General features: G+C 49.3%; 1 protein-coding gene across 1 annotated transcript in view; it reads right to left on the bottom strand.

The window, feature by feature from the left end:
• Positions 1–1403: 1403 nt before the first annotated feature.
• The window catches only part of DPYSL5 (dihydropyrimidinase like 5), a 96821-nt gene continuing 76599 nt past the window's right edge, over positions 1404–21625 (bottom strand). The window contains exons 7-13 of the mRNA XM_055326911.1: positions 19741–19816; positions 18690–18846; positions 13724–13865; positions 12392–12534; positions 11334–11541; positions 5680–5848; positions 1404–3800 (exon numbers count right to left, since the gene is read on the bottom strand). Coding sequence (XP_055182886.1) covers positions 3715–3800; positions 5680–5848; positions 11334–11541; positions 12392–12534; positions 13724–13865; positions 18690–18846; positions 19741–19816 — 981 coding nt within the window. The 3' untranslated portion in view covers positions 1404–3714. The remainder of the gene's footprint in view (positions 3801–5679; positions 5849–11333; positions 11542–12391; positions 12535–13723; positions 13866–18689; positions 18847–19740; positions 19817–21625) is intronic.

Raw genomic sequence — 21625 nt, 5'->3', positions numbered from 1 at the left:
TCATTCACTGCTTTAAATTCCCTTACTAGGGTTTTGTCTTCGGGGGGCTAATAAATACAAGTGGCCCTATTGTATGGAAGCAACGATTTCACTCTTCGATGTGGAAGACTTTGATACAGTAATCCCTTCCAACATCTGGCTGAGATCTAGAGGGAAGGTAGAGGAGTCTTGGTGCAGGTGGAATGGGTTGGAAGGTACAGTAGACCAATCCAAAAGGTGGGGTTCTGGAGAACCAGAGAACAGCCTGAAGGTCCTTCAGAGACACGCTGGCCTTGGTACAGCCTTCTGTCCTGTGATCTTATGAGGCCGTAGCTCCATCGCCCAAGAGTGCCACCATGTAAAGAGGGGGCTAAGGGTTTCCAAAGTGGTAGCCAAGAAAAGGCAACAAAGGGTAAATGGGTTAAGCCTAGTTTCCCCACCTTTTGTATGTAATACTTCCCCCAATTATCTCTGTTTTACTTCACTCAGCAACCTTGCCCTGGGAATCTAGTACCATAAGTCTTGGTTTTGTTCCCACTAGGAGGAGGACTGAGCACCAAGTGCTGGGTACTGAGGCTCCCACCTCCCAGCTGCTCTTCTCTGCAGACTCCGCTCAGGTCTCCCAGTGAGAGGCTACCTGCCCCGCAACATGAGTGAAGAACCGAAGCTGAGTTTTCTTAGCACGAGAAGCTTTGCCCCTGCCACCGTGGAGGACATCCCCTGCCAAACTCCCCTTTCTCTGAAGAAATACCACTGAGACCAAGTGAGAAGTAGCTACAGTTTAATACAAACCTGCACCAGAACACAATGTGTCGGGCTGTTTTGTCTTTGCCTCAAACAGGTGGCCAGAGCACAGGACCATGTGTCGTCTTGGGTTGACACAATCTTAGCACCATGACGTTTACAGAGGAGTGAGAAGTCACTTGGGTGCCGGAGGCTCCATCCCGACCCCAGGCTGTGCCTGCTGCCTGGGCAGCTGGAGGGGGTTTGGATTTTCGCGTGGTTCTGTGATTTCTGGGTCAGTACTGGAAAAGCCCTCATCACGGCATTGGCTTGACAGACCTGCTGTGGACTCCTAGCACTACACACGCGCACACACACACACACACACACACACACGGTAGCACAATTTTCTGGTAACTTAGTCCCACAAACCTAGAGAGCAGCTAAGGCAAGAACAACAGTATTTATTCAGCAAGTACAAGACCAGTTTGAGAGCTGCATTCAGTGCAACCAGAGACCCTTTTTGTTCCAGCCAGAAGCAGTGGGGCTGCTGATGGAGCTGGCTGGAGCTCTGCACAGGGGCAAGGAGTGGGGAGTGGGAGCTGACCGTTCATTGGGTCCCTTGAACCTCCTTCTGATTTTCATCTAGAAGCTCCTGGGCAAGGGTGGGGACTATGTAAGGATCGGGTGGGGTAGGGTGGGGGAAGGTGAGATGGAGGGGAAGGCCTAGGGTGGACCACTCCAAGATGTGATCTCCCAGAGCCATCCCATGGACCATGCATCTCTCAGGTGGAGGCACTCAGAGAAGGTAAAGCTTTCCTAGCCCAAGCAGGGATGCTCTGCCTGCTGGCTACCACCACTGCTCGGCTCTTTGGCATCTGCCCAAGGCCCATGACCCAGCAGAGGGCTGGGATGAAGAAGATGATGTGCATTGTATCATGTCACGGTTTCCCAGGCCCAGAGCCCTACCTACTGTCCCTGTGGCTGCCCCCCTCCATGAGTGTCTTTCTTCCCTTGCTCCCTGGGGTACTATCTCTGTCCTTTCAGCTCCTAAGTGAGGAGGATGAGCATGGAGGGGGAAGTGAGGATGTGGAGGCAGCTGAAATCACATGGCAAGGCCCCCACTATTTAACAAGTTCTGGCTCAGACAGTGAATATGCATTAGCTTGTTTATAAGAAAAATCTATCTACCTGTGCGAAACAAAGCAGAACACCTACCAAGGGTGTAAGTCTTCTGGAGGGTTAAATTCTCAGGTGGGATCTGCAAGAGATGTCACCCCACTCTTCCTTTCCACAGCTAGGGTAGACAGCCACGCTCTTTAAGGGTCATCATGGGCACTTCTGGGGTCAGAAGGCCTACTCTTTCTGGGCCTCGTCTGTGAAATGGGGAGAACAACGAATGCTCTGTCATGTGGAGCAGTTGAGGGCTCGTGTATGGAAGCGCTTTGAAACATGTAAAGCACTGAAGAAATGTGCAGGGTGTGACCACTAGCCCAAGAGCCCTGGCACAAGCCCCGGGTGCACAAAGCAAATGTGCAACATGAAATCACTCCTGTGATGGGGAGGTCGGGGGGGGGGGGGGGGGGCAAGGCTTAAGAAAGAAGGGCAGGCAGTCGAGTTGCTTCCCAGTTCACTCAGGGTGGACGGAGATCACCCAGCCTCTAGTGTTTCCACGGAAACCTCCTGGAGCTTCTGAGGCAGGGAGAGCCCAACTGGACGTGGGAGGAGAAGCAGGTACAGGTGAGGTGTTGACCACAGGGGCCACAGCACCTGTGCAGCATTGTGGGCTCTCCAGCTGGGTCTGCCCAGGCCTGGCCTCCCTCCCCCGCCTCTAGCCCACTCACTCCCTAGTTCCGCTCCCCCTCTCTTAGCAGGCATGAGGCCTCTTGCCAATCACACAGGAGGAGCAGCAGGGCCTCTGCCCAGTGGGGGGAGTTTCCAGGAAGCTGGGTGTTTGGGGGTGTTAGTGCTGGGAGTGGTCAGAGCCAGATATGGGAAAGGCTCCCCAGAGGCCCCCAGGGTTGGCGTACTGGGCATCCCCTAGGAATGTAGGAAACTAACCAGGAGGGGCAGGGACAGGAGGAGGGCCTGGGATGGGGCTGCGGCGGCCTGGAAGCCTCCAGGTGGGGAGGAGAGGGGCCCGTGAGGCCAGCACCTCGCCCTGCTCCTGGTCTGTGCCCTCGGCTGTCTGGTCGGTGTCGAGTGCAGCGTCTCTTAAGATCCACATCTACTCCTGTTTCTATGCTATGCTAGTGACACGAAGCACCGTTATTCTTCACAGGATGCACAAACAAGTCAAACCAAACCACTGCGCAAACCAAACGTGCAAAACAAAATCATGTACACGCGCCTGGCACCAGCCCCGTGCCCCGCCCGGCTAGCCCCTCGGGGCCTGTGACTCCCGGGGGGTGGGGTGGGAGGAGGAAGAAGCTGGCGAAGGGTGCAGAGTGTCCCAACCGCACCCACACAGGGGCCAGGGCCACGTTGGGAAACACGGGACACGCTGGGCGCGGCTGGGAAGCCGACACCTGTCTGACTGGGGAAAAGTGACCACAGAGCCTCCTTAGAGGGAGGGGGCCTTTCCCTCCAACGCGCATCTGCTAAAGTGCTCCGGACAGCTGGCGGGTCAGCCAGGGGGCAGGGCACTAAAGTCTGGGCTTTCCCAAAGCCAGCACATGGAGGCGGCTGTAGGAGGAGGGGCTGGGCCGGGCTCTATGCATTGGGCTCTGTGCATAGTGTGGGTTTCCTGGGCTCCCCAAAAGCCTGCCGAGGTCAAGGCAGGAAAGGACTGTGACGGGAGGAACACATCTCAAAGTGCCTGTTAGGGTTGGCTCGAAGCACAGTGAATCACGTGGCAGACATGGGGAGCTGCTCCCCGGGTCCCGTGGCCCCCTCAGGTGGTGCGCTGCCCGCTGCCCGGCCCAGCCTCTCCCGCCCCCTGCAGCAGTGGCCAGAGGGTGTGCGGGCTGGTGGCGGCGGTGCGTCCTCACTTGCAGGGGCTGGTCAGTGCCTTTACCAAATGCCGCTTGACCTGCCTCCGGGGGGAGCGAGGATCCGAGCCGAAGCTCGCTTTGGAACATGGTCATCAATTTGAGAACCTGCAGGGAAGGAAGCAGAGGGTGAGCCCGGCTGCTCACTGGGTAATAAACGCGCCGTCACCATCTCCTGGTGGAAGCTGGTAAGCCCTGTGTGGGTGTGATCTAGCCAAATCCTTGTAACTCCATCCCAGTTTTACAGATGAGGAAACCGAGGCTCAGGGAAGTTAAGTGACTTGCCCAGGGTTACAGAGTGTGTAAGTGGTAGAACTGGATTTGAACCCAGGTCTTTCTGATTCAGGGCCTCTGCCATTCACTGCCCTATGCTGCCACCTCTGCTGCTCCCAAGCCTGGACATGTGGTCTCCTGTGGTGCAGAGACCATGAATCAGCCCATTAGCACGTGGGCCTTTGTATGCATGCCTCAGTGAGCAAGAGACGGAGAAGGCTGGGCATTGTTCCTCCATTGCTCTGAAAAACCAAAGAACCACGCCCCATAGACCCAGCATCTTGAAATCTCAAGACTTAGGAGGCTTGGTGTCCCAGAGAGTTAATGGAACATTCTTCAGTCCAGCCCATCCAGAACAGACAAGGTGGGGTGGAAGAAAGGTGGGAGGATGCCTGATTTTGCTGAATTTGAGAGAAGTCCTGCGCTGAGATGTGGCAAGAACAGAAGCCACCAGCCAGAGAGCCCACAGCTCTGAGGGCCTCGTGGCTTCCCATGGGATTGGCTGCGGCAGGAGGGACCATGCCCAGGCAGGCGTGGGAACCGACCCCTCCTGGAGTGGCAAGGCCTGAGTGCCCACTGACACTCCAACCACGGATTCCTTTCTGACTCCCAACACATGGGTCTTGTCGCTAGTGGGAGTGGCAGTGGCCTTCAGGGTGGGGGAAGAGTAATCTTGGCAATGAGATTGGCTCTGAGGATGGAGAGGACCCCTCCCCACAGACTACAAGGTCCTCAAAACAGGAAGCATGTGTCTTTTGACCCAGGCTGCCCCCAGCACATTGGGGGGGCACAGAGGGAGCTCAGTGGGCAGACCTGCTCCCGTGGTACCCCTCGGCCTCTTGTGTTAGGACAGCTTGTGTAAGCCAGTAGTCAATATGTGCTGTGTGGAAGGATTTGGATCTTGCTCCTTTTACTGTTCGGGTCCCAGTGTGGCTCTTGTAGAGGGATGACAGGCCTCCGTCTGGTCTCCTTCTGAAGGCCGCTCAACGTGTTCACAGAGACCCAACCGTGCCCCTTTCGAGTGGATCCGTCAAAGCTGCCTGCAGGACCAAGCCACCTTACAGCTTCTGCTTGTGCTCCAGGAGGGCTACCGTGTTTGTGGCCATGACCACCACCTTTCACTACTGCAGGGTACCTGGGATAAATAAAGTCCCAGAGCACAGACACACCCCATATATTATTATATATGGTATTACCCATATTAAAATTGCTGGCAAAAAGAGAAGGTGCTGGAGGGTCAAACATGGGGTTGAGATGAGGGAGGAAAGGGAGTAAGGGAATCCTCTCTCTCAGAGGCTGGTGAGGAGCAGGAATGGGGACACAGAGACTACAATGGGGTGCAGTCCCATGTAGCACAGAGTGTTAACCCTTCTGAGCTCTAATCACCCCTGGGGCCCCCCACTGTGTACAGAGCCCTCAAAATGTTTCAAGGGAAAAAAATATCAGGACTTAGAAACATGGGGAGAATACCAGATAAGCCATGGCCTCTTGGAGTGGCTGGTGCCCAGGGACCGGGAGAGCCCTCTTGCCCCTCCTAATATTTGTGTGTCTCTAATGTGGGACCCAGCACTCATCTCCAAATGTGGGATAGGGGAGAGAGGGAGAAGATACAGAGGAAGAGCTGCGGAAGTCCCTCTGCCTGGGCGGGCCTCTGCTCTGGCTACCCCTCTGGGGCAGAGACGCAGGTGGCAATCAGAGCGGCCCCTGATCTTACCAGAGAGGCTGAAGCTGGATTCATGAAGATCCCTCATGCCCCCGTGTCGGGTGACAGGCCGGGTAGGGGTGTCGGCGAGCGGTGTTCCCATCTCTTTCTTCCCAGGATGCACGACGATAGCTACATCCCCCAGGTAGGGAGTGCGGTCCACTCCCTTAACCTTTAAGGTCTAGTGAAGGATGAAGGAGAAAATGGGAAAAGATGACGCCATCAGAGCCCGGGCACCAGAGTCTCCTGGATGGATGACAGGAGGTTGGCTGCTGCCACTCTTCTCAGGACCCAGATGACTATATGTGACAAAAGTTTCTACATCTGGAGCTCAGGGAGTGGAGGATTCATTTTTTTAAAAAAAATATTTTATTTATTTATTCATGAGAGACACACAGAGAGAGGCAGGGACATAGGCAGAGGGAGAAGCAGGCTCCCTGTGGGGAGCTCGATGCTGGATTTGATCCTAGAGTCCCGGGATCACGACCTGAGCTGAAGGCAGGCGCTCAACCACTCAACCACTGAGCCACCCAGGTGCCCTGCAGAGGATTCTTTTAACTCCTAATCCAGGTGTGTGTACATGCATATGGGGGCCCCTGCTGGCTCCCCCTCAATATTAGTGGAATCCTTTCCAAGGCAGCAGGCAGATTTCTGAGCAATGCTATCCCCTCACTGGCCAGGCTCCCAAGAGGCCATGCCTTTTGCTGTGATCTGACAACTTTGTGGGGATACAAGGAAAATATAGCTGATTTGAAGATGAGAATCCCCCAATGGCAATACTAGTTAATTTTGTACTCACAAAGGCAGTAAAGTTGAGCCTATGTTCTGCATCCAGATAGTTTGGGTTCCAATCCCAGCTCTGCTTATACTTGGAAGCTCTATGACCTTATGCAAGTTATCTAATTTCTCTGTACCTGTTTCCTTAGGATAATAATAGTACCTATTAATATTACATGTAGAACTGTTATGAGATCAAATGAATTAATAAACATAAAGCTCTTAGAACTGTTCTGGTGCATGGCAAGTGACATAAAGGATCAGCAGCTCTGGGGATCCCTGGGTGGCGCAGCGGTTTGGCGCCTGCCTTTGGCCCAGGGCGCGATCCTGGAGACCCGGGATCGAATCCCACATCGGGCTCCCGGTGCATGGAGCCTGCTACTCCATCTGCCTATGTCTCTGCCTCTCTCTCTTTCTCTCTCTGTGACTATCATAAATAAATAAAAATTTAAAAAAAAATTTAAAAAAAAAAAGGATCAGCAGCTCTAATTATGGCAGAGGTCACTGACATGTGCTTTCTCGTGTTAAAAGGTGCTACTTCCAGGAGGACTCAAAGTGAGTTTGAGCATGCACATAAGATCTGAAGGAGGAGTGTAGATGATCTACACCCCAGGCACTTGTTAGGGACATCACCTCAACCTCCTTGCTGCTTGCGGTTTACTGAAAATCTTGCTGAAACAATACACATGGGGAATTTCTTGAAGGATCTTCAGCCTACAAATTCCTTTATCTTCTCCAACAACAGATCTATCTTTTAGCTCAACCCTTTTGGTCTGAACTATTTTGGCCTTTACCAGGCTGCACTTTGGCATCCTGGCTTTGGCGGCTGGGGTCCTGGGGGGTGATAGGTTGGCACAGGCTGGCTGGTGACCCTGGCAGGCCACAGTTTCTGGCAGCCCCCTCACTACTGGGTGCACACCCAACACTCTACCAGAGATACTTTCTTCCCCGAGGCCCATGCTCTCTAGGGGCTGATCATACACAGTTTTTGGAAAATGAGTTTTGTTAGTTTTCTTTTTCTGCATATATACATTCTTTTACATAAAGACTGTGACAGAACAACAACTCAACAGGTTTTTTTCCTGGGAACCTTATATTGTCATTGTAATAAGTGCTTGAGATAAAGACCCTCTGGGTTGAATTTACATCAGTCCTGAAGCTACTGCTCTTCCACGGTGGCTGGCCCTGAGGAGCAGTGCTGTGAATTGGTATCCACCTCACACTTTTATGAGGCTGGCTTTTAGAAGGGCTTAAATAATAAATAAATAAATAAATAAATAATAATAAATAAATAAATAAATAAAATTAAAAAGAAGAAGGGCTTAAAATACCTCCTCTGCTCTCTGTTGACCCTATTTCTTGACTAAAATGTCCGTTTTGGAAGGACCACAAAACTGTCATCAGATATTCTTTTTTTTTTTTAATTGCAATAGAATTCACGTACCGTGAAACTTGCTATTTTAAAGTATACAATTAAAAAAAAAGTATACAATTCAGGGGCGCCTGGGTGGCTCAGTCAGTTAAACATTGGACTCTTGATTTAGGCTCAGGTCATGATCTTGGGGTCATGAGATCGACTCCACAGAGAGCTCCGTGCTCAGCACTGAGTCTGCTTAAGATTCCCCTCCCCCCACTTGCACTCTCTCACTCTTCCTGAAAAAAAAAATTAATAAAGTATACAATTTAGTGGTGTTTCAGTGGTGTATATTCACAACACTGAGCCACCACCTCTACCATCTCATTCACAAACATTTTCATCACCCAGAAGCAACCTCACACCCATTCCCCCACCCTCTAGTCCTGAGTAACCACTGATGGATTTTCTGTCTATGGGCTTTCTTGCTTCTGGACATTTCATATAAATGGAGTCATAAAATTGGTGATCTTTTGTGACTTGATTCTTTCACTTAGCATCCTTTTTTCAGGCTCAGGTATGCAGCATGTAGTATCTGTGAGAACTCCATTTCCTTTTCTGGCTGAATAATCTTCTACCATATGAATATGCCTCATTCTGCTTATCCATTCAACAGCAGAGAGACATTTGAGTTGTATCTACTTCTTGGCCTCTATGAGTAATGCTGCTATGAACATTATGTACAAGCTTTTGTGTAGACATATATTTGTATTTCCCTTGAGGACATACCCAAGAGTAGAACTGCTGGCTCATTTGGTAACCCTAATATATAGCTTTTGGGGAACTGCCCAACTGTTTTCCAAAGTGGCTGCACCATTTTACATTCCCGCTGGCAATGATTCAGGGTTCCAGCTTCTCCACATCCTAACCAACAAATGTTATTTTCCAGTTTGGTTTTTAAAATGACAGCCACACTTTGCCAGATGTTCAGGTGTATGAATGCCTCACTCTTACTGCTCCTGCCAGTACCCCCTCCAGAAGCTGGCTGAGGCCACCCGCCATTGTCCACATCCAGGGAGTAGACTGGAGATGGCCCCATTCATCTTGCAACAGACCCCGAGTTTTGAATTGAACACTGATAACTGAAGTCATTTTTTTTTTTTTTCAGGTAACCCAAGTCTGCTCCCCCACAGCAGATTTGGTCTTCGGGAAAGAAGGGTCTTTACATCATTCTGAGCACTCTGGGCTGTCACACAGGGAAAGCCAGCAGAATTGATCTTTTGGTGTTAACATGCCCTGCTTACTCTTACACTTTAGAGCATTGCATCTCAAATATCAGGCTTACATGCCCTCACTTCATCAAGACTGGGAATGAACCAGGCAATGGTAGGACCTCAAGGGCCAACGAATCAAAGCCAACGAATCAAAGGTGACTCAGTGGTCACAGACTGGTTCACGCTTCCCTCTTGTGCCTTCAGGAACCCAGAACTCTTGTTTGTCTGGCTACTTAAAATTGGATCTGAAAATCAGGAGTCCTGGCTGGCTTGGTCAGAGGAGCATGTGACTCTTGATCTTGGGGTTGTGAGTTTGACTCCCATGTGGGGTGTAGAGATTACTGAAGTAAATAAAACTTAAAAAAATTATATTTGATAATCAAAGATGGGGAATTAAAACTGGTAGTACTCGGCTCTAGCATTCCCCTTGTCCCAACACACATCCCCCTTCCAGCCCAGGAGAGCTGGACTATATTTGTGAAAGCTGTGGTTTTTGTCAGTGAACTTGTACAGTGGGGCTCTATGGAGGACCACACTCAGGGTGAAACAAGGTCTTGGTTAGAGGTCTTAGGAGAGCAGGAAGGCCTGTGCTAGCCTCCCATCCGACCTGGTGGAATCTTCCTTCCAGGACTGAGGCCTTACAGGCCAGCCAGAGTAGTGGATGTTCAGAGAACAGCTGGTAAGGCACAGGCTGAAGCAGCTGCTCCTAAAAGCCTTTGGGTGGTTCCAGGAAGGAACAAGAATGGGAACAAGGAGGGGAGGCCTGAGGGACTGAGTCAGGAAGTCTGGCCTTTGCATAAAGACTAGAGAACCAAGAGTTTGGCTGAAGACAAGAGGTCATGTAATCATTTCACGGCAAGTGTGCCAAGCCACAGGCAGCTCTTAAAAGGCCTATTCCTGGGATACTATTGAGCAGATTTCTAGAGCTCAGCAACATGGCAACTGAGTCTTTTTCGGTCAGGGTCCTTTATATTTCTGGTCCCTGCTGGAAGTCAGAGTTGATGGTGAGTAGAGAACACGGCACCTAAGAGTAGGAAGCTGATGCTGGTCTGGGACAGTGACTATGATATGGGGGGTGAGGTGGGGGTGGGGAGGTGACCTGGAAGAATCTAGAAAGGGTGCCCCCACCAGCTGCTACTTCGGGTCTCTGGCCAAAAAACACACACCCCATTTTACTGAGTCTCATCCCTGCACAGACAAGTGGCTGACTGATGAGGCTGAGCTGGGCAGCTTACCAGAAACTTTGCTGAACTACTTTCAGAACACATAGTGAGTATGTGCTGTGTATAGAGGATTGGGAGGGACTGGACAAAAGGAACAGAAGAATAGAACACAGGAGAAGATGAATGAGGAAATTAAAAAAAAAAAAAGGATTGACATCTCTTAAGTGTGCCATGATTCCAACCACAGCATCCCAGAGCCTAGGCAAGAGAGCTGCTGGACCAGTGAGGCACGGGCTGTGGGGCTCTCGGTCATGATAGAAGAACACTTCTAGAATATTGCCTTTTGCCAAAAGAAGGGGAAGGGAAACAGCATGATGCTGTCCCTGTATCAGATTTGCTCTTTGCTGATGATCTGGGACATCCACCCAGAGGCCAGGGCTGCAGTTCCCAGCACCTGGAGTTGTCAGCAAGAACTCAGGCCTGATTCTCCGGGGCAGCTCTCAATGATAAGGCTGGACCATCAATTCCCAAGCAATGAGGGAACAGCCAGTCTTCTTTTGGGTGACTTGTCTACTCAGAGGACAGAAGCCCTGGGGATGAGATGAAGCCCAAAGATTTAGTGAACAGGTGTTTATGGAATCCAAGGACTGGGTGGGACCCCTAAAATATGCACTATTACAGACGTGGTAAATCCTACCCACCTTACTACAGTCACAGGGAAAGGGAGGTTTCAGGGAAAGAGAAACTCCAGGGCAAATATGATAACCCAGGCCAAGCCAGGAATCCTATCAGAGGGCTGCCAAGAGTCCTCCTAGAGTAGACTTTGGGGACATCTCTGAGCATCTCGTGGGGACATCTCTGAGCATCTCGTGGTATTCCCCTAGCTGCAGGGGAATTAGCAACGGTTCTCACGACATTTTACTGTTATAGGTACCCCTTTCTGTTCTTCCAATTATTCCCATGGTAGCCATTCCAGGCAATAGGATTCAGTGGGAAAAACAGAGAACATCTTTGAGATTTAAAATAGCCATTCTAGAATTCCCCAACAGGGGGTTTTAACTTCTTTCCATATACCTTCTTCCCCTTTCCTCATCTTACCTTTTCTCTCTGGACTAGCTTCTTGTAGACAGTATCTGGGAAGGACCTCAGGGGGTAGAACTTGCCAGTGCCCTCCGCACACATGAAGACACCATTCTCGTACACGACTCGCCCCCGGCTGATGGTGACCAGTGGTACGCCATGGCAGCGCATGTTCTCATACAGGTTGAAGTCTCCTCCTTGCACCTGGGTGCTGGCTGAGATGGTCCTGGCGGAAAGGGAGTGGTGGGAGAGAAAGCTCTGAGAAGAGGTAAAGATAATTCATCTCAGTGGGAAGAGGAGATGCTCAGTGGGATGGGATGATGCTCAGTGACAAGGGGTGATGTTTAGTGGGAAGGGAGGATGCTCTGTGGGAAGGAATAATCCCTAAAAACTGGTTGTTGCCGACTGAATTGTTATCGTCTCCCAAATTTATACACCCCCAGTCTCTGAATGTGCCTGCATTTAGAGATAGGGTTTTTAAAGAGCTAATTTAAGTAAACTGAGGTCATAGGGTAGACCCTAATCCAATCTGACTGATGTCTTTATAAGAAGAGGAAACTGAGACACCAGACATGGACACTCATAGAGGAAAGACCATGTGAAGATGGAGGGAAAAGACAGCCATTGACAACCCAAGGAGAGAGGCCTCAGATGAAACCAACCCTGGTGAGCCCTGCTGATGCCTTGATCTTGGACTTCTAGCCTCCAGAACTGTGAGAAAATCCATTTCTGCTGTATAAGCCCCCCAGTCTGTGGTAGGGCTAGGGCAGCCCCAGGAAATTAATCAACTGGGATAAACTCTAGTGTTTATTTGCCTGTTTATTTAGATTTATTTATTTTTGAGAGAGAAGGAGAGAGCTTGGGCAGGAGGGGCAAAAGGAGAGAGACTTTCAAGTAGACTCTGCACTGCCCAGACCATGCAGGCCTTCAAATATTTGTTGAACTGAACCACACCTCAGGATCATACTTCTCTATGCTAGATGCAGTGCAAAGATGATAAGCTTGTGGAGTTTTGTAAGATAAGTTCCTTAAATACCCCTATCCCTCTAGCCCTGGAAACAAGCAGCAGGTTTTACTTTGTGGCTTCTGGATCCCACACCACCACGTCAGCATCAGCTCCAGGGATGATGCGGCCTTTGCGGGGATACAGGTTGAGAATCTTCGCTGCATTGGAACTGGTAACAGCCACAAAACGGTTCTCATCCATCTTTCCTCCAACCTGAAGCATTGCAAAAGTGTCAAGTCAACCAAACCCTATGTGTGCCTCAAACCCTTGGTCACCCTTGACTCTGGCCTATGGCCTTTCAGTTGATCAGAACAGTGGTGCCGAGAAGGACAATGATGTGGGGACCATCTCAGATAAGCCAACCTGGTTGGCTTGGTTCCCAGGCTTGCTCACTCCTTACTCCTTCATCAAGCAACAGTGGTGAGTGGGCACTTTGCATAAGGCTGTCTACCTGGTGGAAATTTACCTCCTGTTTGTACAAAAAGCTCTACTCATGTGCCCACTATGGATGGGTCAGGAGCCTCCCTCCATCCACAAAAGACATATATTTTGTTCTCTTGAAAAACATCTTACTGCCTCACCTACCAGTGAGAGCACCATGGACATCCCTCAAGGGGGATTCCTCAGCTACTCATGGGCCCCCGTAAGCTGGTGGCTTAGTCTTCAGGACTTCAAATTCTCCTTAGGTTCATACTTTGCTGTGTCTAATCTGTGATAGGTCAAGACCAAAAATACTTATTCTTCATGGGGAGAACAGGTGGTATTCAAATGAAGTCCTAGTCCTTATCTTTTTTGAAAAGCAATTAGACAAAATATATAAAGAACCTTAAAAATGTTCATATCCTTTGGCTCAGAAATCTGCTTCTAGGAATCTGTCCTAAAGAAATAATTAGAATGCTGACATATATATATTTACTCATGAACAAAGAAATTCTCTGCAGCAGTATTTGTAAGTGCAAAAATTTGAAACAGCTAAAAGTTCCAAACATCAGGGAAGGATGAACAAATGTGGTACTACCATTGGAGGAAATGTTATTAGGCTGGTAAAAAAGATGTTTTAAAAGAATTTTTACTGATACAGGCAAACAGGATACACTGCTATATGAAAAAAAAAAGATGAACCCAGTTATTATAATAACATATAGTACACACATAGAACCTGAAGGAAATATATCAAAATATTAATAATTTAATTTCTCAATATGGAATTATGGGGATTTTCTTTCCTAATATTTTTCCATACTTTCCAAATTTCTATAGTAGGCCATACTACCTTTCTGACTGGGGGGAAAAATGACCTTTTTGGTTTTGTTTTTAAGTGAAACAAGGAGCCATGATGCAGGCTTCCAAAGAATGAAAACTCTTGCTAGGACTTGAGCAGAGAGGGGTCTCTAGAACGTACCACTCCTCTCTCCCAGATGACGCTCATGCGGTCCTGCACGCCACTCACTCCATGTGGAATCTTGGTGAAGTCCTCCTTGCCCATAGCTTTCTGCTTCGTAGTGAAAGGCCGGTGATCTGATGCCACAATGTTCAGAGTATCACTGGATAGAGAGAAGGATGTGACTAGTAAGGGAGAGAGGCCAGGGTTCCAAAGAGTGGGGACAGATGCAGCAGAAAAGCCTTCTCTTGGGATCCAGGCAAAGCTGATCTCTAAAGTATGACCCCTGACAAGTTATTTCATCTGTGTGAACCTCAGTTGGCTCATCTGCAGAATGGGCATATGGGCTGAGTGTGACACCAACTGCCAGCGTCAGCCTTTGGGATGTCAACTTTTAAGGGTTAAGACAGAGGGCAGAGAAAAATTGAACTTAGAATTTTGCTCATTGAGGGGGGGTTTATAGCCACAAGCCCCCATACCAACTTCCCCTCATCTTCCTCAACCCCTACCAGTCCCTGTTGGTGATAAGCATGTGCTGGGCAAAACATTTACAGGTTCAATGTTTTTGAAATGTTATTTAGCTGTTAAAAAAGATGTTTTAAAAGAATTTTTACTGATACAGGCAAACAGGATACACTGCTATATGAAAAAAAGAGATGAACCCAGTTATTATAATAACATATAGTACACACATAGAACCAGAAGGAAATATATCAAAATATTAATAATTTAATTTCTCAATATGGAATTATGGGGATTTTCTTTCCTAATATTTTTCAATGCTTTGCTAAATAACTTGCAGCCATAGCCTTTCTTGGATGTGGAGTTCTACTGGCAGAAGGGGAAAGCAGGGCCAAGACAGAGAGAAGTCTGTCTTCATAAACCAGTCATGACATTCAAGTCAACTAGTTCATCACCCCTGCCCACCATGACCATCAGGCGGTCACTGAGTCTGGTGTCTGTGCAAGGTTGCGGGTGGCTTCAGCTCTCCGGGTGTTCTAGGCTAGCTAGGAACTTAGGGCAGAGACTCAGGAGGGTGAGACCATGCATGAGACAGCAGAGAACTTGGCCTTGTTCAGAGATCTCTGTAGACTGAGGACTCAGAGGTGGGGAGGAGCAGAGGGGGAAGGATGTCCACGTTGCCCAGGCTGGGGCAACGTCAGGAGAGAACACTGTTGGAGGGCACAGAGGGTCCAGGCTGCAGCATGGGGTCATGTGGGAGAGGGGGACGATTGCTGGGACTACACAGCAGGAGCCCTAAGAGTCTAATCTATTTGTAGGAGGTGCTAAAGCCTTGGGAATGCCTGCGGGCCATCCAAGCTGCCCACATCAGAAGGGGAATTTGGGAGCAGAAGGCATTCACTGGGTTGGTGACCAGGCATATTTGTTAAGCCCTCAGACGATTCGGGGTCAGGCTGCACGCTGCACACTGGGCTGACTACTGGGGGCCTGGCAGGGCTCATCAGTCACAAATGGTGCCAAATGACTGATGTCCTTGGCCAAATCCACAGTGAGATGACTTAGCTCTCCCTGTAGCACGGGCTGGTGTCCTCATTAGCCAAAGATGCTGCTCTGGGCCTTCTCAAAGATTGCAGGAGGGACTCTCCACAGAGTAGAGGGTTTGCTCTAGGGTGCCCCAGGGATGCCCACATACCCTGGGCCTGCAGAACCCAACAAAGTTTCACCTTCTTCTCAGAGGTCCTCCAGAAGCCCGAGGAAGGTTTTAGTTTGGATGCCTTTAAGAGTCATGGGCTGAGTATTAGGGACCTCAACTCCAATTCTTTAACCAAGTCTTACTGAGCAGCCACCTTCAAAAAAGACTCCTAGGTGCCCTTGGGTTAGGTGTGAATGAATGTGGTCACATTCCAGAAGGAATTTTTTTTTTTTAAGATTTTTTATTTGTTTGTTTGAGAGTAAGAGTGCAAGCATGAGTGGGGGGAGGAGGCACAGAAGGAGAAGGAGAAGCATACTCCCCGCTAGCTGGGAACCTGATGTGGGGTTCAATCCCAGGAGCATGAGATCACCACCTGAGCTGAAGGCAGACACCTAATGGCTGAGCCACCCAGGCGCCCTTTCCAGAAGGGCTTTAGAGGTCACCTAATGCTGCCCTGAATCTAGGAGATATGACACACCAAACCATACTCTTTAAAGTTTAAAACATGACTGGCTTTCTTAAGTACTTTAACATTTTACATATTCAGATGAAAAAACTTCTGGCCCCTCTAATAAATTAGATTTTTTACACAGAGAACAAACTGATGGTTGCCAAGAGGGAGGGGGTGGAGGGATAGGCAAAATGGGTGAAGGGGAGGGGGCAGTACAGGTTTCCAGTCACTGGGATGAAAGGCACAGATAGGGAATACTGTCAATGGCACTGCAGTAGTGTTGTATGGTGACAGATGGGAGCTACACTTGTGAGCCTAGCATAACCCATAGAGCTGTCAAATCATTGTTGCATGCCTAAAACTAATGTCACATCGTGGGTCAACTAGACTTCAGTTAAAAAAGAAAACAAGAAAGGAAAAATAAACTAGATTTTAAGTAAAGGATAAACTCTTACATCTGTAGATTGTGCTTTTTACCCTGATCTGATATATAAGAAATCATATCTGAAAGTAGATCATGATGAAGCAGCACACATTTTCTTACAAGAATATGGTAATTGGTGTCTGGGTTTTCTATCAAGTATTTTGTGTAATATCAATTATCACCAACAATGCGTCCTAAAGACAAAATGATAGTGACCATAAATTCCTGTAAATAACGAAAATGTTAAACAATGCTCCAAATTCTATAAAATTGCACACTTTTACAATATGCACTGATTTTAAAAAGGAATTCAAACTCTTCTCATAATAGCTCACATGAAATTACAATTCAACTTGAGTGAATTTATTTACATAATTTAAACTAAAAATAGGCTAGATATAAAACCTTAAATCATTCAATTAATAATACTCGCCCCACCCCCAGCCTATTTGAATTTGGGTAGGTGGAGGCCTTTACCACCCTTCTGTTCTTTCCATTGAATTGCCTGTGGCAAGCAGAGTGGTTTCAAAAAATTCTTTGACCTTGGAACTGAGCCCAAAGTATTACAGTGGGCTCTTGACACTTGTTTGTTTTTGTTGTGTTGATAATGATGATAAGGAGGCTGGTTTTTCCCAATGAGAAGCTTTTTTTTTTTTTTAAAGTAGACCCCGCACCCAGCAAGGAGCCCAACGTGGGGCTTGAACTCACAACTCTGAGATCAAGACCTGAGCTGCGATCAAGAGACGGATGCTTCAGCGACTGAACCGCCCAGATGCCCCTGAGAAACATTTTTTATAAGTAAGAGCTGACCTGACATTTTTTCCTCTCTCATACTCCCTAATTCATTTCAGTCTATAAGGGCCACTGCTGCTCAGTGTCACAGCAATACTGTGGGAGGGGAAATAATCACGGCACTGTGCTGCACATACACTGCCACTCCAGGGGCCTCCTCCCTCTGAGACCTGATTGACTGCGCCCCACACCCCACTTTAAGGTGTTAACACAGCAGGATGTCTGGTGGGGATTCTCCAGTTGGTGGCAACCAAGATGGAAACGTAAGGACATGCATGGATAGAGTAAGTGCCCAGTTATCTAAAGAGAGTCCCCTTTAGTTGGGGCTGGCCACTTCTCTCAATCATTTTCCTTATCATCCTAGGAGAGAGAGGTCAATCACCATCCCCAGGGGTATGGAAGCAGAACACAGGCAGGGAGACTGAAATGTTGCAGAATGGATAGCCCTGTAATCTTTCCTTCCTTCTTCTTTTTTGTGGTTTGCGTGGGCTTCCCTACTCTTTCCTAGCAGTTAAGGAGGGCACATCTCAATAGGTTCACCCATGGAGAACAGAGGTGATGGCAGTGGGCATCTGTCTGAGAGGTGGACTGGTGGACTGGCCCTGGGGCTCTGGGCAAGGAGAGCCAGTGGGGTGGGGACAACCTGCCCTCCCACCATAGACAATGGCAAAGCTGTGAGAGCTTTCACTGGGGCCCAGACACTCCAGAAGGTAGTCAGGCTTGAGCTGCCTTCCAGGATCTTTGTTTATGGGGATGCTGCTCGTTCTGGAAGCTAGAAGGTAAGGAAGGAAGAGGTCAAGCTGAAATCTATCTCCTGGAGCTGGGGATGGTGTAAGGAAGGCACAAGAGAGCCCTCACTGGGCCTGTGCCCTGCATGATGCTTGGGGGTGGAGAAGAATCCCCTGGCCCTGAATTGGGCATGGGGAAGGGAGGACGCTGATGTTTAAACTGGACTGGACTTTAATGACCAGAAGGGAGAGAAAGCAATGGATTTCACCCAAAATGTCATTAAAGGAAATAAAGAAGTTGCAAGCAGTTTGGGAACAGAACAAAAGCTATTCATTCAGACTGTTTGTTAAATCTGTGCCTTTTCTATTTGGATCACATGGGAAAAAGTAGTGTTAAAAAGAGAGGGAGCTGGAGAAAAGGAGATCTGGAAGGAAGGATGAAGGGAAAGCGGGAGAGAGGGCAGAAGGAAAAGAGTAAAGAGGAAAGAAAGAAGGGAGGAACACACAGGAGAGAAACCGCACATGAAGCAACGAGAGGAGGGAGAGGTGAACCCAGAGATAGAAAGGTCCACCTATATTCCAGGACACGTCAGAGGCCACATCCTATAGCCCTGCAAGGGTCTTCAGGGTAAGGAAGCAATGTCCTTTGAAATTCCGAATCGGCACTGTTCACACTGATAAGCTCTTGACTCTTACACTTCAGAAGCTCTCACTCCAACTCAAGTGGTCAGAGAAGCCCCATGGGATGGCAATTATCTGACAGGCTCTGGAGAAGGGAACCGGAGCTAAGTCCTTCCACGGGCACAAGGGAATCAACCCCAGGTCAGATCTGGGGCCTCTACGACATCACCTTGAAGATCTATAAATCCCCGGGGAGGCACATATTACGAGTCAGCGATGTGCTCCGGGGGCCCCAGCATTCTGCCGGGGTGCCTTACTTGGCCAGCAGGCTCATGAGGTAGGTTGAGGTGTTGGTGTCCAGTCTCAGGGGAGGCACTGTGACATAGGCCGCCGCGTGGGACCAGTCCTGGTGGTAGTAGTGTAAGCCCGTCAGTGTGGCATGCGCGGTGGTGGTCTCAGCCAGCACAACCTTCCCTGGAAGAAGGAAGGTCAGACCATAACTGAGAAGCCACTGAACTGAGAGCTCACTGGTCTGACTGGCCACAGGTGGAGGAGCCGAAGTCAGGGGGAGGGAGGGACTTGCCCACGCTCACGCAGGCGTTTGAGAACACAGAGGGGTTCAAGGCCAGGGCACTCCACATGGCTACTGCTGGCTCCAGACAAGGAGGACAGAAGGGCAGGGGTGCCGAGGAGGGGCGCTTGGAGGAGCTCCCTTTGGCTGGAGCACTGGTGCTGTAGGGCGCGGACAGGAGGAGGGAGAGACACCGGTGCAGGTGAGACACACAAGGGGCTGCCCCTAGGGGAGAGGTGAGGGGCCAGATCTTGAGGCCATACTGCCAGAAGGCTGGAAGCCCTTGCTCTAATTTATATCCCCAGGTCTGTGACCATGACTTTGTTTCTCCTGTTACCAGGACCTCACTGGCACCCTGAGCCAGGCCATGACCCACAGGTGCCCTGGGGCTCGGACATGGAGCCGGGTGGCTGTGAGGGAGGCTGGGCTCCTACCTGTTATTTCTCCAGGGCCTTCTCAGGCACCCCTTGAAAGGCCCGTTGGAACTGGTCCAGTATTTTATGTTGGTTACCAAGGCAACCACTAGTAAAACCCAAGAGGCCAAAAGGTAGCAATGAACAAGTTGCCTGAAAACTTGGAAAATTTTACCAGACCCAGGAGAGGTGACAGACATGCCTGTAAAGCTGTTAGGCAGACAAGTGTGCAGAGGAAACACTGGTTCTGAACACGGAGGCCGGGTTAGGGCAGAAGGCTTCTGAGGGTGACAGTGGAGAAAGGGCGGACACCGCGCTGGTAGGCCCCATAGGGCTGTGACCCCACCATGCACGCGCACTGTCCACTCCAGCCCCAGGACTCACCTTGCATCTTAGCAGCTGCAATAACATCGCCGGCCGAGATGCTGGACACGTTGACCAGGTAGATCGGGCAGTGAGTCTAAAGGAAAACCCAGTGGGAAGAGAGTGCATCAACCCCAGGAACCGGCTAAGCACTAGCCCAGCCCCGGGCAAACCAATCCTGGCCCCAGTGCCAACCCCTGCGTCTCTCAGCCCCCACTCTCAGGAATGCGGGGCAGCCCGAGCCCAGACCGCGTGAAGCGAGGAGGAGGCAGGCAGCACCCAGCACCAGAGCCCAGGGGCAATGTCAGGGCAAGATGTTGAGGGCTGAACCTCCCATCCTCTACCAGCCCAAATCAAGATGATTGATAACTTAATACAAGGGCCTATTTTCGTTCATGAGTGTGATGACCTAGAGACAGTCGAGGATTATACTGTATGAGGGCTGCTTTATCAGTAGATAGAATGCACCCTGGAGAAGAAACGAAATACAGGAGGTTCAGGGTTCGGAGTCTGAGTCAGACAGGATTGGTCTTGCAAATAGACACCTGGATTGTAGTATTGATGAGCTTGTCCTCTCTTCACTTCTCCAGGCATATGTTTGAACTAAAAAACAGGAAGCTGGGAGTGCCTGGGGGGCTCAGTGGGTGAGCATCTGCCTTTGGTTCAGGACGTGATCCCGGGGTCCTGGGATCGAATCCTGTATCAGGCTCCCCATAGGGAGCCTTTTTCTCCCTCTGCCTAGGTCTCTGCCTCTCTCTCTGTGTCTCTCATGAAAGAATAAATAAAATCTTAAAAAAAAAACAAAACCCAAAACCCAGGAATCTGGCCTTCTGTTGTTCAGATCTTTCTTTATTCTGGGGCAAGTTTCCATCAGGAAGTAACTGATATCATTACTACCATCGTGCCAGTAAAACAACGTCCTTGTCCAGTGCCCAGACTTGTAGATTGCTAATCGGAAATTTTTCCCAAATGTTATTGTGATGCCTTCTCTACTTATCAAAATGAGAGGACAGAGAGCCTAGGAAAAGGCCCAACATGTCATGTGCTTGGCACAACTTTACTAATTCTGAGATCCGCTGGACTTCCAACCTCTTGTGTTTTCTCTGGTGTTCCTAACACCACCCCTGAGGCTTACATCCTTCAGGGGGAGTCCATGGCTTTTCAGAAGAGAGGTTCTCTGAGCATGAGTGCCCACTAGAATCGGGGGTGGGCTATTTAAAACTGATGGCTGGGCATCATTCCCACATTCCTGATTCAATAGGTCTGCGAGGGCCTGAGAATTTGCATTCTTAAACTTCTAACAAATGTCGATGCTCCCAGTCCAGGCACTACACTGAGAAAACCGGTGTTCTAGAGGCGACAGTTCAGATTATCTGAGCAAATCGAACTCTTTAATGATTGTTTAGAAGGAGAAATAACCTTGGTCTAGTGCTCTGCTGTTTATAAAGTGCCTTTCCTTCTCTGCCTCCTTTGATCCTCACAACCATGCCGTGAGAAGTGTTATGACTAAACCAATTTCAGACAACAGAAGAGTCTATCAGAGTGGTTGAGTGACCTGCATACGTGGAGAGCTTATATTTGGTAAAGGCCTCACATCTCTTGCTCATTTCCCACCACCACACTGCATCTGTACCCCCTGACCCTGAGCGATACCAAGGAAAACTTCTAAGTGGTCCAGAGGCAGAGGCTTAAATCTCAGTTCTCAAAGCAAACATCTACTGAATTCCTCTACAGAAGACAGAGTTTGGTTGCAGGGAGGCTCTGTGGCCTCCAAACCCATCCTCCTCCTGTGGGAACCACTTCCACTTGAGCAGTGAAGCCAGACTCAGCAAGCTCAAGGGGGTGGAAGAGAGAGCAGACAGCAAGGACCTCCGCTAGGTCTGTGGGAAAAGCAGCATTCACCCAG

Source organism: Nyctereutes procyonoides, unplaced genomic scaffold (genome assembly GCF_905146905.1).
Source record: "Nyctereutes procyonoides isolate TBG_1078 unplaced genomic scaffold, NYPRO_anot_genome, whole genome shotgun sequence".
Lineage (NCBI taxonomy): Eukaryota > Metazoa > Chordata > Mammalia > Carnivora > Canidae > Nyctereutes > Nyctereutes procyonoides.
Note: the sequence above shows the minus strand (reverse complement) of the source record. Positions and strands in the feature narration are given on the sequence as shown.